General features: G+C 36.2%; 1 protein-coding gene across 1 annotated transcript in view; it reads right to left on the reverse strand.

Annotated features, from left to right (window-relative positions):
- Nucleotides 1-15501, reverse strand: part of DGKB (diacylglycerol kinase beta) — a 341552-nt gene that overhangs the window by 10235 nt on the left and 315816 nt on the right. Inside the window, exons 24-25 of the mRNA XM_059818825.1 lie at nt 4644-4764; nt 2648-2708 (exon numbers count right to left, since the gene is read on the reverse strand). Of these exons, the coding sequence (XP_059674808.1) occupies nt 2648-2708; nt 4644-4764 (182 nt within the window). The remainder of the gene's footprint in view (nt 1-2647; nt 2709-4643; nt 4765-15501) is intronic.

A 15501-nucleotide genomic window follows, 5' to 3' on the forward strand; every position in this document is an offset into this window, starting at 1 on the left:
GTCTCAGTGCATGATGTAGGAGTGCCAGCATCTTTGTATATGAGCCTCAGTTCCTTGTAAGAGCTAGAGAAAGAAATTTCCTAAGAGGGGAAATAAAAGGAAAACCAAACTCTCATACTAAACTCATCCATTTCTTTATCTGTTAATCACTTTTTTTTTTTTCCATTTAAAAACTGGTCATGAATCATTTGCTTTCAGGTAATTTTGGGAGAAAACTGCAGTTTTGCCCCTAGAGAATACAAAAGCTCATGATTCTTATATTGGTCTCCTCATATTTGTTTCTGAAATTTGAGCTCTTGCAGGTTCAAATAATCGGCTACATAGTTGGCTACACATAAGAATTTATTTTTATTTTATGGGTTTTTTTCAGACTCTGGTTTTGGATACACATCACTGAGATATCATCCTGATACTTACGTAATCAAATATATTTTGGCTTCTAAACAAAGACCCCTCTGAAGCACACTTAGAAATCAAGTCTTAAACTTCGATTGAGAGAAAGCTAAAATCCGTCTTTGTCATTGACTCAGGAGGCATTCCTAGCTACTTTGTAGAGAACTTCAAGGAAAAACTGTAGTGTAGTTAGAATTAGTGGGGAGGGCAGAGATTGGAACATACATGCTTTTTTCTTTGTAAGATGTAGAAAACAGAGTGGGGTACATGTACAATAATGCAAGGAGCAATTGCAGTAAATACATTAAGCTCCCCAGCAGAGAAAAAACATTTCCTAAGAAATGAATAATATAACATAAAATAATAATTCGATATCTAAATTAATAGAGGTGCAGTAGTCTAGACAAATAGTTCATGTATTTTTGTCTCAGAGGAAATGAATACATTCAACAATATGGTTTTCTTATGTAACACAAAGTCTATTCTCTTAATAATGGTATAGCAAAAAGGATGGTTTTCACAGAAAAGTATATGCCATTTCTGTCCCCTTTAAAAAAATACTTCAGCTGGACAGCAGTAATTATCAGTAATAATTTACTGTTTCCTCAAGGCAGTAATTGAAATGTAAGAACTGTCTCTTTTTCCAGTTTGTCCTCAATCGTGCAGGCAGCTTCTGCTACCATTATCAATCAGATAGCAGGGATTTTGCACAGAGCAAGCAATCAAGACAAAAAAAGCACATGTTATTGCCAGCATCCTTCCATAAGTTCTCTTCTGTAATCTGGCAACTGAAAAATTACATGTCTTTTTCCTGAACAAGTAACTGCTGGATTCAGTACTGTTGCTCTGCACTGAGCCATCACTGTAGAAGCGGTAAAGATAATAATATCTCTTCACTCCAAAAGGTTTCCTGGAATAAATCTCGCAAAATCCCCGCTCTTCTGCCTTCACATAGTGTGTGTTCACATGGTTCGTCTCTCATTGCAGCATCTGAGCACTTGCCATAGAGAATTAGAGTTCAGGCACTCTCCCTGCTGTTCAGCTGTACACTATGGTGTATCTGGTAAACATGAACTACCACAACCCTTTTCTGTCATCCTAACACATACATTATCAGCTGCCACACCTGTTAGCCCCTTACTGAAGGTTCTCCCTTTTACTTTTTTGCGTAGGTTTTAACTCTACTACAGACATAAAGCTCATGAAAGTGATCCAGTAGCCTGGTTTGGAGAATTACTCACATCTGTAGTGGGATTTCTTCCTTGTCACATTACTGTTTTGTCATACTCACAAGCTGCAAGGCTACAGCAATTAATCTACTTAAAAACACAGTTCCTCTTCAGGGAAAAAAAATTAGCAAAATTGTATATTAAAACATGTTACTAAGACTATATTGAACAATAAAAAGCTTAAATTTCTTCAGCATCTTCTCCAAATGCTTGTTTAGCCTCTATAATTTATCAAAGAGAGATGAAAATGGAGAGGTCTTAGAGCTACACCTTTCTTGTGTTGCCTGTAAACAGTTACTCAAAGAACCTCCTCTGAGCAAGCTCCTCCCTAGCCTAGCCTAGCCTAGCCTAGCCCAATTGAATTGCTGTTTAACTGCCCTCACTTCATACGTGTAGGTACTGAAACAAGATACTAGTAATTTCCTTCATTTCTCCTTTAAACTGTAAGGATTTTTAAAATATTAGTTCTATTGTATAATTCAATCAGCACAGTCAAGACTTCAGGTTTAAATAAAACCTCCCTGATATAAGCTCTCAAAAGCACAATGGAAAATCTTCCTAAATTTTTAAAGAATAATTAGTTACTGTATACATTTTAGCATCAAAATGAACGTTGGTTTTTCCTCAGTGATAGAGACTATAAATCGGATACAACATCATAAATAAATGATCACATTGGGTAAAGGGATGCTGGGACTGCACCCTTTGAGTATTTTCCAAACTTTTGAAATAAATGCCTTTTTATTCCATCCTAACCTGTGGAAAAAAACCAGCATGATAAATTGAAAATGCAGTGGGTGTTGAACTATATAATAATAGTGTGTGAAGATGTTACATAAACAAACTGAGTTAATGCTGATGACCATGTTTGTCTCTTAAACTGAAAGAATCTCTTTCTATCATTGAAGAAGTGAGAGTAAATAAATCAGTTAATATTTCTGACTATTGTAATTTTTGTTACTCATTAAAAAAAGTTTCTTAGTTTTTTTGCTCAGCTCTCTTCCCAGAGATAACAGTATCCTTACCGTGCAAGGAGTTTGCATCCAAGGTTCCCCATCTATCTGCATAGGCAGAGACTTGCTGGTCCTAAAGGAATATATTTCATATATAAGAAAAAGTAACCAGACAAAATTGATGAAAGTATTTATTAAGGAGGCATATATGTGATGGCACATACATATAATCCTGATTTACCCCTAAGCTTCTATGTAATCTCCAGCATGACCCAACATGCTTAGTCACTTAGTAGGCTTAGTTTGATTTTCAACACACAAAGCAAAAACATTGCAAACATTCACACATCTTGCTAGTAATACACTACTCTCTCATGGGAGAAGAGTCTGTAATTTGTGAAATAGAGTGAATTACACAAGAACTTCAGGAATAAACCTTATTAACTGAAAAGACAAAGGAACCTCTGCTATTTTTTATAATTTAGACTGACTACTATAAAGGAAATAAGAAATAAATTTTAGCTCTATCATCACCATTTAGTAGAACCATAAAAGATGTTTTTATGTTTATGTCTAACTCTGGGTTAGACAGAGCACTCACATGACAGTTGTGCTATATTCAGAGGCTTTAACATACCATGTTACAAATTTAAATTGTTAGTAAAGGGACACTGATTTTAACATAAAGCTACAGCCAGTGTTCCCTGTCTAGTTTCGGATACCGTATTAAGAAAAGTATAGACAGATGAGAAAGAAAAAAAAAAGGATGATCTCTTTTGGTCCTTTCCATCCCTATATTTCTGCATTATAATAGTTTGCATACAAAGCTATTAGATATAACGTGGAGTAGATAAATCTGATAATGGAAAAATGAGTCAACTGAGCACTCATGTTGGTCAATGGAAAATCTGGCTTGGACATTACTTGAAAATGACGAGCAGTTCATGGGATTATCCACTGTTATCTATGGCCGTAAGTGGAGGAAGGGAAGGATATTCGATGAGCTCTCACTTTATAGGTTTGGAAGGGTTCTGAATCTCTTGCAGTTGTGGTCCTGCTGATGTGGGATTATAAAAATTATCTCTTGGTATCCAGAGAAGAATGCCTCTGTGATTTTATTTCTCTTCCTTATCCACATGAAAGAGTACTTTTGAAGTCAACATCACCCAGTCCTTGAGGAGAATCTCAAAAATATGCCAGGCACCTTGGCAAATTCTACTTATTTTCTTAAAAGTTTTTATTGCTGCTCTTCTGTTTTATGCTCATTTTAGGCTTTTGGGGCTTATAATTGTAGAGCTTATGATTTTATTAAGATTTTGGAAACTTCTTCCTAAGAAACTCTTCACTGAGGAAGAGTTGACCATCTCTCTCTTTTCCAGTCCTTATCTAATCGAAAAATTAGAATAATTATTTTGCCCTTGAGTCCTAATTCAAGTTTCCTCCATTGTGAATGTTCTGGTCACTTTTAGCATAGTAAGTGGTAAAATACAACTAAATTAGTGTGCTCCACCATTAGTGGCTTACACATACCAACACATTTATTAATAGTGACTTGTCAGTGTTCAGTAAATAACAAATAAATTAAAACCAGAGCACTTTGACTTCTACAGATCAAAAAAGTGCTTTACAAATACTAATTACATGCTACTATTCCCTGGTGAGGTATGCATTATAAATGGGTTAAAACATGTCAAAGTAATGGTAAATTACTTTTTGCTCAAAATTGCATGGAGTGTATGTCAATAATAAACCCCAAGATGTTCACGCCTTACTCCTGCTCCAACTGCTTGACAATATTTCTTCATAGGATGAAATGACTGTTGAAAACAACATGTAAAGACTGAATGTGAACACCCTTTTTCTAGTTTTTTGACACATGTAAAGAAAGGAAGATGTATGGGCATAGAATATGGATGGAATAGATAAATTTCATATATAAAAATTACACTTTCACAAGCAATAAGTACGGTAATTATGACTATTAAACTACCAAAGAAAGTGAACTGATAATATGTGAAACTCTACCATTTCATTACAACAGTGCAGTGCAAATTAAAGCTGCGAATACCTGATGACAACAGAGGAGCACTGGGCAAGCCGTCTTCCAGCACTTTTCAGTCCTGTGTATATCTGTCCCATCTCCATGGCTCCTTCCAGACCAACCACTTCCATAAGCTGGTCACTTAGATCTGCAGAAGTTGAAAAAACACATTTTGTCTAGACAGCATTTTGACAGTGGTCATCCTGACTGGCAAGAACTGTCAAAAGACCAGCTGATAATAAGAAATGTGGAGAACAGAACTGGCAGAAATGATGACTCCTAAGAAGTGACTGCAGCTTTAAGGTTGGACACATCTAGTCCTGTTGTCACACCATTTTAAAATATCCTGACCAAAATGATTCTAAAATACAATAATAATCTCCATGGTATATTTTAATACATACATACTAAACAAATAATCTTATTATATGAGAAAATAGGAAGGACTCTTTCATTTAGGTTACCTGACACTCACAGAATGAGATGATTGCAGTTTAGAAATTTATGCTGCCCACTGTCTGAACAGATCTGTAAAATCTGGTACAGGAAAAGTCAGTGCTCCCGACTCTATTGGATTCTCTTCTATACAATCCTTTCCAGATGATGTGTACAACTCTAATTCAGCCTTTGTGTGCATGCATTATTATAGTCTTTAATTATGACATCACATATTATTTTTTACATTGGATCTTTGTCTCAATTAGTGCACAGATTCAATGCAAAAAGGGCAGAAAAAACCCTTGTATCAGCAACTACTCATCTAGCCTTCCTGAACTTTGTAGTTCTTGTTTGCACCCAGTTATATATTTTTGTTTCACACTACTTTTTGATTACATAGCATTTTGTCATTAAACTTCGAGATTTTTTTAAATAAATACTGTCTCTGCTAAAACAAATATTAGTTTGCTTGACTTCAAGGAACAAAGACAGATTCTGTCTAGAATTGCAGATACAAACACAGATACAAACAGAAACCTAAACAGTAATATAGCACCGGTTTGAGAAGCAACCAAGTAAGTTAATGAAATATTATCCAGAATCAACTAGGGTGCTTTGTATGCAATGTTTTATATGTTCCTGTATAAATACATGTTGCCAAGACGAGATGGACAAGAAAAAGAAACTTTTTTTTTTTTTTAGCTGCATATTATATGTGTTTTATAGTTTGGCTAATATCCATGTTTCCAAAAGGTACACTATTCAGTGAAGCACAGCAATGAGCTAAAATGTTAGAGTCTATCATCACATTGAAAAAAACAAAGAAAGGAGAGCACATTACTCTTTGTATATTTTAAACCCTTCAACCTTCAATGAAGGTAGAATTTTATGCTAATTATCGTATCTATGAGGCTAGTCCAAAGTTTCAAAGGGAGTCTTTTCTGTTCACTTCTTTGGGCTTTGATTGAAGGTAATTAACTGAAAGAAGTACTGTGATGGGGGGGGAATAAAAGGTATTAAAAGCAAATAGGATTTATGGTCTGGATTATTCCGCTTCCAACCAGAAAATATGCTACTATCCAAAGCCTTCATTTTTCTTCTTATACTTTCTTAATATTCTTTGCTATTTTCATTTTCTCATCACAGTGAAATCAGTTCTATATAATATTAATGGAGCAAACATAAACCCTATTCTTTCCTATTAAGGAAAACAGTAAGATGGACAAAAGATTACAATATAAAATATGATTAATTTTAACTATACTTTTTTATAGTTTGCATCCCTGTAACACATATAAACCCAATTTTGTATGTATGTCTGGCTTTCTGCTGAATTGTTTTCATCTTAAAATGTTTTCTTTAAGTTACTCACTTTTAAACTTAACTCAGATTAAAATTCTGCTTTTCTTGATAGCCACAGGGATTTAAATGGGAAAGTCCTACTCATTTGCAAAGGCTATTATATTATAAAAGCACACAGAACTTTATAGATGTACTAAACCATTAAAATGTTTCCAGCCAAAGAAAACATCAAATTCCTATTCACTGGGTTATTAGAAAATTATTATTATTTAAACAGAAGAATAATTAAGAACAGATTTTTATTACTGACAGCTCAGGCGGCATATGCAAGATTCAGAATAGTGACATTTGCAGTGATATCAATTTGATGCATCATTTTTCAATAGCAGTGAGATTAGTGCCAGTAACAGCAGGTAACTAAGGGCCAAATCCTGCCCTTTGATCTATACCACACATCTCAAAAAATGTGGTATATTAAACATTGGAAGATGGAACTGAACAATACTCTTATTTACAAAAAAAGTGAAGCCTTTTCAAAAACTTCACATTTGCAGTGGCACATTCCCAAAGTTATTTTAGGCCAAATATGAATATTTTTAGAATCAAGCTTAAATTAGACATAATCTCCCTTCAGAAGCAGTAAAAAATAAAGCAAATGTAACATGCAATTATCAGCTTAGGGTTAGTTTGCGTTCCTGCCCTTGCTAATATATTTGACCTGATGGTTTTGCATAGTCATACCCATTACAACAAATCATTGAGCTATACTGACTTTGATAAGAACTCAGGGTGAGCAAAAGTGGAAAAGGAAGTGTGTATATTTTAGTCCCATTCTTCAAAGGTGTTACATGGCTATAGGTACACTGGTTGAATATAAAGGGTCAAGACATCAATGAATGGATTACATTTGTTCTTAAAAGGTCCCCACCAAAGACTCTGAAAGAGATGGAGCTCTATTAAAAGAGATCAGGTCTTCTATGAAATTAAAAGATAGGAAAAGGGAAGTCATTCTTCATTCTGGTGGAAGGTTATCCCTGATTTCTCAGAAGGATCTGTGCTGTCCTCTGTACTGCTCAACATATTCTCCTATATAAAAGCCAATTATAAAAAAAGTTGCAGAATTTTACAGTATTGAGTATTGGGGCAATACGAAGGCAGAAAATTCAATACATGTAAGTTAATGCCAATGAGGGGAAATAGAGCTAACTACATATATGTAGACGGTTATATACATATATATTACATTTGAAAATAAATACGGAGGTGTGTGTGGGGGTGTGTGTGTGTGTCTGTGTGTATCTGTCCATATATATATATACATATATTTATTTTGCTGGGCTACAATTAATACTGTCATGCAGGAATTAGGATTATGGAGTTACTGTGGCTACTTCTATGAAAATATCAGCTCAATGCTCAATAGTGATCAAATATTATCAAGTATGATTGGTACATCCATACAGTGTGAAGTTTGTAGTTCCGGTCTACTCAGCAATGCACAGGAAGATATAAAATAACTGGAAATGACAGAGCAACAAACATGGTAAAAAATATGGAGCAGCTTCTGTATGAAAATAAATTAGACTAGGACCCTTCAGGAAGTAAGGAGATGAATGGAGGAAAGATGATATAGGCAGAGAAAATAATGAGTGTCATGGAGCAGGTGAAGACAGTACTGTAATTCAGTATTTCTCAAAATGCAAGAACTAAGGAGTTTCCTAGCACTTCTAGAACGAGCAGGAAATCCTTTTTACATAATATTTTGTTATGCCATACTAGACTTCGAAATTCCCTAAATCACAAATTGGTACATGCTTGGTAGGGTATCTTAACATAAGAATCACTGCAAGTTTGCCCTCTTATGCTTTATTTCTAATCATGCAATACAGGTTGGTGTTAGGGGTCAGATGCTGAGCTACACAAACTTGTGGGATGACCTAGTCTCCCTGTTCGTGTTGTCTTCTTATACATCTTCTAAATTGTAGACCTGTTCTGCTGTTCACTAAACATCATTCGTTACGTAAAACAGCTTATAATGTGGACTTTTCCATGACATGTAACCCAACTGTGTTTGAGACCTAATTCAGAAAGTCGCTTCTTTTTGATCCTCAAATTATATTCTAAAGTTACATGCTCGTGTGTGCATCTGTGAGTGTCTCTACCAACTATAGCGCAAAAAATGCATCTCTTTTTAGGCATGTTATATTTCTTCTGCGTTCTACAGATTTTATTCTAAAGAGAAAATAATCAGTTGGTGACTGTACTGATAAAATTCTCCAATGCATGCTTCACCTATTATAACCAGTTTTAGGAGGTTTAGGTTTAGGAAACTGAAGGTTAGTTTTTCAAAGAGAATTTAGCAGCTAACAGCGAACCACAGCAACTACCAGATACTGAGCAGCTTTCCAATCTAGCCAGGTCATTTAGTTGCCTAAATGAGAGCAGAAGTCTCATAGGTAAGCTATCACGGAGAGCATCTCCGTGCATTAGGAAAGTGTTTTTTGACTGGTGCCTTGGGGTTCTTGAGTCCCTTTGTTCTACTTTGAGCTCTGTGAAAGAGCTGAAGGCTCTCGCTTGTTTTCTATGTGAATGAGCCATTAGAGTGTGTGGGAATGTTTTCACAGCACCATGCCTCTCCTGCCCTCTTCCACAAACCAAAGTACTTCACGTGTCTCCTCGCATTAGCCCCGTCAGTAAACAAAGGCAGCTCTCCCGGGGGAGCGCTGCTGTCAGCAGATGGTGACTAGCATGCAGAGGGGCATCTGACCCCTGCACTCATTCCTGATGGAGAGATAAAGTCACTAGGGAGATGACAGCCCATTTCTTCCCATCAGGCAGCAGGAAGGAGAGAAGTCCAAACAGAAACTTGCACAAGTGGCAGACAAAACACTGTACGTGAATATAAGCCCTTTATAGCACTACCCCAAGGCATGAAGAAACACACTTGGAGACTTCATAGTGAGGCGTTTACTTTATCCATTAGCTTGGCATTAGCTGAACGCTTCAATATTCAAAGTGAACACACAAGAAAAAAAATACATTTGGAATTCATCTATGAAGATAAAGCAAGGAAAGCAAAATGGGGTAGGGGGTGGGAAGAACGGTGGTGTGATTAGAAATACTGATTTACATAGAGAACTTTCCCTCTGTAATGGAACTGGTTTTGATAGCCAATTTATCTTTGCAATATATAAATAACGCTGTCCTGGCAAGAGATTGAATGACTCTATTATAATTTGGGGTTACTGCACTCACTCAGGCACATTTGCATAAAACCACTGTTGGTCAGTGGTAAATCTGTCTCTGGCAGCAGTTTGTCTTCAAAGAGAAGGGGCTCCATGGCTTATTAAAGGTAATCAAACCCTAGTAATCATCACGCTGGAAATTTTTTGGTTCCAGTTAAAATACTGGATAAGAATTTGAAAACTGGTATGGTGCCAGAGGATCCTTGAAAAACTCCTGAGCTCAATGCTCTGCACCACATGGATGCTTCGGTATCTTCCTAGAACACGGCATGTATTAAATCTACAGTAACCCATTATGCAGGAATGTGGGGTTGCTTCCATGTGCAGGGATAGAGACTGTTGTATAAAATGCTAAAAATGTGTTTAATGTCACAGTATTCTGATTTCAAATGAACAGCTTTTTCTAGATTGCCGGTTACAAGAAATCAGTAAATCAAGAGCAATCTGTACAACCTGTTTTTCGTTACGCTCTGCTTTAGAGAAGCTACCTGAAGTAAGATATGCCTCAACATTTATAATTGTTTATATCTGAGTTGTACCAGGAGGTCCAGATGATGTCAAGGCTCTGTTTTGTTACTGATTCACAGACATATAACAAAAGACAGCTCTTGTCTCCAAGAATTTATAATATAGACAACTAAAACAGACAAAGCATTGGGGAAAAACAGTGTTATTATTAAGTTTTTACAAAGTAAAAATTATACACAGACAAGTTTAGGTCCTGCAAAAGTTTTGTTCTCATACTCAGCTGAATATATTGCGTGGAGACCCACAAGTATCAAAATATTATTTCTACCACGTAAAGTTAAGCACATGAGTTTGCAGAACCAACCTGGCCGAGATCACATGTGAAGGTTGTGGCAGAGACAGGAAATAAATCAGCAACTCCTGAATTTCAACCCTTTGCTTTTAAAAGTCTATTCTCCCTCTTAATATTGACTTCGAGGAGATATATCAAGTCCTACATCTATAGTATTTGACCCAGTTTTGAGTATTTTGCATTGCTGAGTTTGCTTGTTAACATTCAAAATCTCAGGTGGCTCCATACATCTATTTCATGCCAGTATTGATTCTCAGCTCAAGTCTCTACTCTTGTCTTCATATTTTTTTCCTGTTTTTAAACCAAAACAAAACAAGCTAAGCCTGCCTCTTAGTGTAAAGAAAGGAAGATATATCACTGCTGTAATTTTCACCCTGGTGAGATACTCAGATACAGTGCTAATAAAACAAGCCGATATTTTATAATATAAACACACACAAAATGCACACATTTTATACCTATGTGGATGTACACATATGACAGTTATCCATATTTATGCATATGTGAGAAATTCAGTACATTTTTGCTCTACCATCTGAATTGATGATGCACTAAATAGCTTTAACGGGGTAAGAATGCAGGGGTGCTATTTTTGACACCTAAAATGAATGCAATCAATAAAATCCTGTCTCTGCTGAATTCAGAGACTTATTGACTTCACTGGGGCCCAGACTTCACCCAGTATCTTGTGTCTTGTATCAGTCTAGCACAGAGACTGTCCTCAGATGGAACCATTTAACAGACACAGCTCAGCCTACTCCTGTGCAATGGATTTTTTGTGTGTATATGATCATCTCTGACTCTCATTAATCACTAAATGACAAGTTTCCCAAAAAATAGGAGGGCATACAAGGAAGAATCTGTCCTTATAACTAAATATTTTATGAAACTTTTTAATGTGCACAGAAGGTCCTTGTAAATCTTTTCCTTAAGTGAACTTTTTTTTTCCCAGCTTACCAGGGAGAAAGACAGGAGAGCTCTTAATAGAAACTTTTTTGATTAATAGTAAAAGAAGAAAAATAAATAAAAAAAACCCCAACCACCCCAGAGCATTCAGATTAAATTACTTCCACCCAAAACCTACTCCCAAATACCAATGTTCAGATGTCCAACATTTGAAACAAGAGGTTGCATCTTCCAGTTCAGGAGATCAGTATTCTTTTATGGTAAAGTTTGGCAGACAAAATGTATTCTTTTTTTATAGATTTATTCTTTTAATAGTTTGAGGTACAATTGCATTGAACATGCTGCTGCACCAAAAAGCCCCCTATTATTTTAATCTGTATCCTTTTAAAAGTTATTTGTTCAAAAGGATTTCACTGTGTTACTCTTATACCCCCTTCATCCAACAGAACAAAAGCCATTCTATGAAAGGAGTCTAAACTTGGACAAACCGTAAAAAAAAAAAAAAGCAAAGTTCCTCTCTGTTTTTATCAAATTTGATTGCTGCAGCTGTTCCCAGTTTCTGTATTTTAAAAATAGCCTTATTCAGTGCCTTGTTGGCTAAAGGCCAGAGTACCATTAGAACATGCTGTACGGAAAACCTCTATTCAGTTACAGATACAGAAATATATTTAAGATCAGTGGGGGTCATCTGCAGCAAACACTTGTATGGGGGAAAATGGAATTTTAATGTGCTTGGACTGCTCACCACTTTTAACAGAAATTTAAGAACTTCAAACCGGCTATCTTTCTATTTGTATTGGTACTATCATATTACTGAGCATCAGGTACAATACAATATGAGCAAGTCAAGATCATTTCAACTAAACAAAAATAGATCTAATTCTCAAATTACTCCTTAGTAGTTCTGGCATTCACTTTAAATGGCTCCTAGGAATATTGGATATTTGATTAGCCTATAAAAATGCCACAGCCTAGAAAAGAAAAATACAGTAATATTGATGGAAATGTAGAAATCTGATCAATAAAACCAGCTTTGATTTGTAAATTTCTAAGAGGACCAGTACTAACTAAATGTTCCCTTTCTGCAGGGTAGCAAACTCTAATAATGGCATTATCCCTATATTTATCCACCAAAGAGTTTTTTAGTTATCCACCAGAAAGAAATCTTCATTCCGTTTACATGAGCATTAAAACTGCTTTTGGTTAAAGTGGTAGTGATTTTGGTCCAGGAGCTCAGAACCCCCCCAAATATGATCTTCATTCCTGTTTCTCTTCATGAGAACCAATTGCATTTGCTTCCTCTACCATGCTAGTATTCCATGGTGTTTGGAGATCACAGTATGCAGAATGCATACTGGTTTAAACAATAACAATTTTTAGTTATTAACCAAGAGCCTAACCCCAGGAAAGTATTCTGAAAATCAGTGAGATGTATCATAGATCACTTTTAGCCATTTCTGATGGTCTAGAATGCCTGCATTAAAGTATTCAAGGTTATGTATTTCTACTGCAGCTGGGGGAGGAGTCTTCAGAAAGGTAGAGACATCTAAGGTCATTATTTGGATAAGTACTAACAGGAAAGAAAACACAGCAGTGATGGCATTAATATAGTCTATATGAGCTTGCTGAGACTCCAAGTTCTTAGTGGCTGGTTGGCCTCCTAAGTTTCTGTACCCTCACTCTCTCAGTACCTGTGTTAATTTAATTAAATAAATGCTACCATCACACTTTGGATTGCAGTTTCAGTTACAAACATTGTCCACACCTTCTCTTTGTACAGAAGGAGCATCAGGCTATTGAATGAAGTCAAATCCAGTGAACTCTGGGGCAGGTATTCGTATCATTAAAGTAAATCAGATAATCTTCCTAAACTTCCTGCAGTCAGTGAAAGTAAAGAAGCTTTGATTTAGTTTCCCAATAAACTAAATGTGTTTGGTGTTGTCTGAAGTGGCCTAGGATTTCCAGGACAAAGAGCTGACAAGCCTGATGCAGGAGCAACAGAAGAAACAGATGAAAGGATGGTATCTTAAGAGGAACTCTAATGGTGTTAGGAACTTATATATGGAGAACTGAAGAAAGCTCAGAGTTTTCTCCAGACAGTAATTCAGAGGAAGAGTCTAAGAGGTCTGGTTTTGCCTGACAAGACAAGAGGAAATGGCCTCAAGTTGCGCCAAGGGACGTTCAGGCTGGATATTAGGAAAAATTTCTTTAGTGAGAGAGTGGTGAGACACTGGAATAAGCTGCCCAGGGAAGTGGTGGAGTCACCCTCACTGGAGGTGTTCAAGGAACGTGTGGACAAGGCATTGTGGGACATGGTTTAATGGGCATGGTGGTGTTAGTTGATGGTTGGACTTGATGATCTTAGGTTTAATGGGCATGGTGGTGTTAGTTGATGGTTGGACTTGATGATCTTACAGGTCTTTTCCAACCTCAGTGATTCTGTTTTCTGGAGGAGCATGTTTTTCTCTGTTGTCACCAACAGGCATCTTGGGAGACAAGCTATCATGCTTGGTCAACTTAGCAGCATATCTAAAGCTAACTTTCTGCTAAATCTACCACCCCAATGTTACCGCATGTGTTGGCTCCTCTGTGGAGGCTAAGGCCTGCAGAAGTGATACACCCTCTTCTTACTCATTGTTTGATGGGACACAAGTGTACTTGCTATCTCTAGGACTGAGCTCCAAGTATGCAAGCAGATTTTACCAGTACTTACTTTCCTTGAATTTGTTCTGTTCTCATAATTTGTCATTGTGGGTTTTGGTTTCTGCTACCTAATCTAGTTGCATACTAGCAATTGCAGTTATTTTTCTTCCTATCTGAACTACAGACATTGCTAAAAATTCAGTATTTTTTGTACTATTACCGGTTCACAGCAAGACAGTTCTGGGATATGTAGAAAGCTTTGTTATTGGAGAAAGCAAGGGGAAAAGTTACTTCTAATAATGCTGCAAGAAAAAATAAATGTCTGCTTTGATGTGCTTTATATGGAAAGATATTTCAAAGGATCACAAAGAAAGCAAAAATAAATTCCTTATTATACCTTTCAATATTTTAAATATTAATGACTGACATCAAGCTATTTTTCAATAGCTTTTCTCAACAGTTATTTACAACACACATAGGAAGAAAAGGTATTTCCATAACCATGATCAAGACAGGTACTGAACAGTTCCAAATTTCATCTCAAGGACAAAAAGACCAGAGTCAGCTACAAGTATCACAATAGTGAGACTCAAGTTATTTTTAGTGTTCTGGTCCTGAACAGTATAAAATAGAAAAAAACCAAACATTATTTCATTCCACACAGGAAAAGATGACTTACGAACAAAACTAGATCTGGTTATAATTTATTTGGTTATGATGTTCTGCCACAAAATGAAAGCCACAATATTTTACTAAAAAACAATCTGAACACACACTATTCAGCTATAACACCACTCACAAAGTTTCAGGTATTGGAGAAATACAGAAGCAAAGTCCTTGCCCAGAGCTAACTCATCCTGAAATCCCGAGCTGAAAATGTATATTGAAATGTGGAACCTTACTGAATTTGTCTTTAGAGAGATTTGACATGGTAAGAAAAATATATCCTCATGGAGTTTAATGCATGAAAACTAAGGGAATTATTCTCATCTTACTTTGATTCTCATTTTTCACTCTCATTTTTGTTCTGAATGATGGAAAGTAAGAGAAAGTGAACGAGAAACAGATAAGGAGATCAGAGTTGTATGAATACATGTGCATTTTAGTTGTTTTCAGACCGGACTATGCTAAAACTGAAGATGGCGATCCTACTCTGAATAGCAGTCATGATATCTGGAGTTCCTGAAGGAAGTTCTGCTGTAATTCCTGACCAGCTACATTCAGACAGTCCCAGAGGGTGGACAAGCCTCGTGGTTACTTACTGGCATTGTGATAGGATGGCACTTCAGGAAATATTTTTTACTTTCCAACTTCACTAAGTCATCTTCATTATGTATCTTTGTTTAAATTCCTTTTCTAGGCATTGGGGCCAAAACTGAAATAGTACATATATAGGATTACTATTTTTTCAGTTAAGACATATATGAACTTGAGAAGCTCCTGGGATTTAGTGCACGGGATTCTAGGTGGGCCATGATGGGACATGCTGTTGTGTTGTTTATGTTGTTAGTTCTATTGCATGTGCTATTTG

Source organism: Gavia stellata, chromosome 6 (genome assembly GCF_030936135.1).
Source record: "Gavia stellata isolate bGavSte3 chromosome 6, bGavSte3.hap2, whole genome shotgun sequence".
Classification (NCBI taxonomy): Eukaryota; Metazoa; Chordata; class Aves; order Gaviiformes; family Gaviidae; genus Gavia; species Gavia stellata.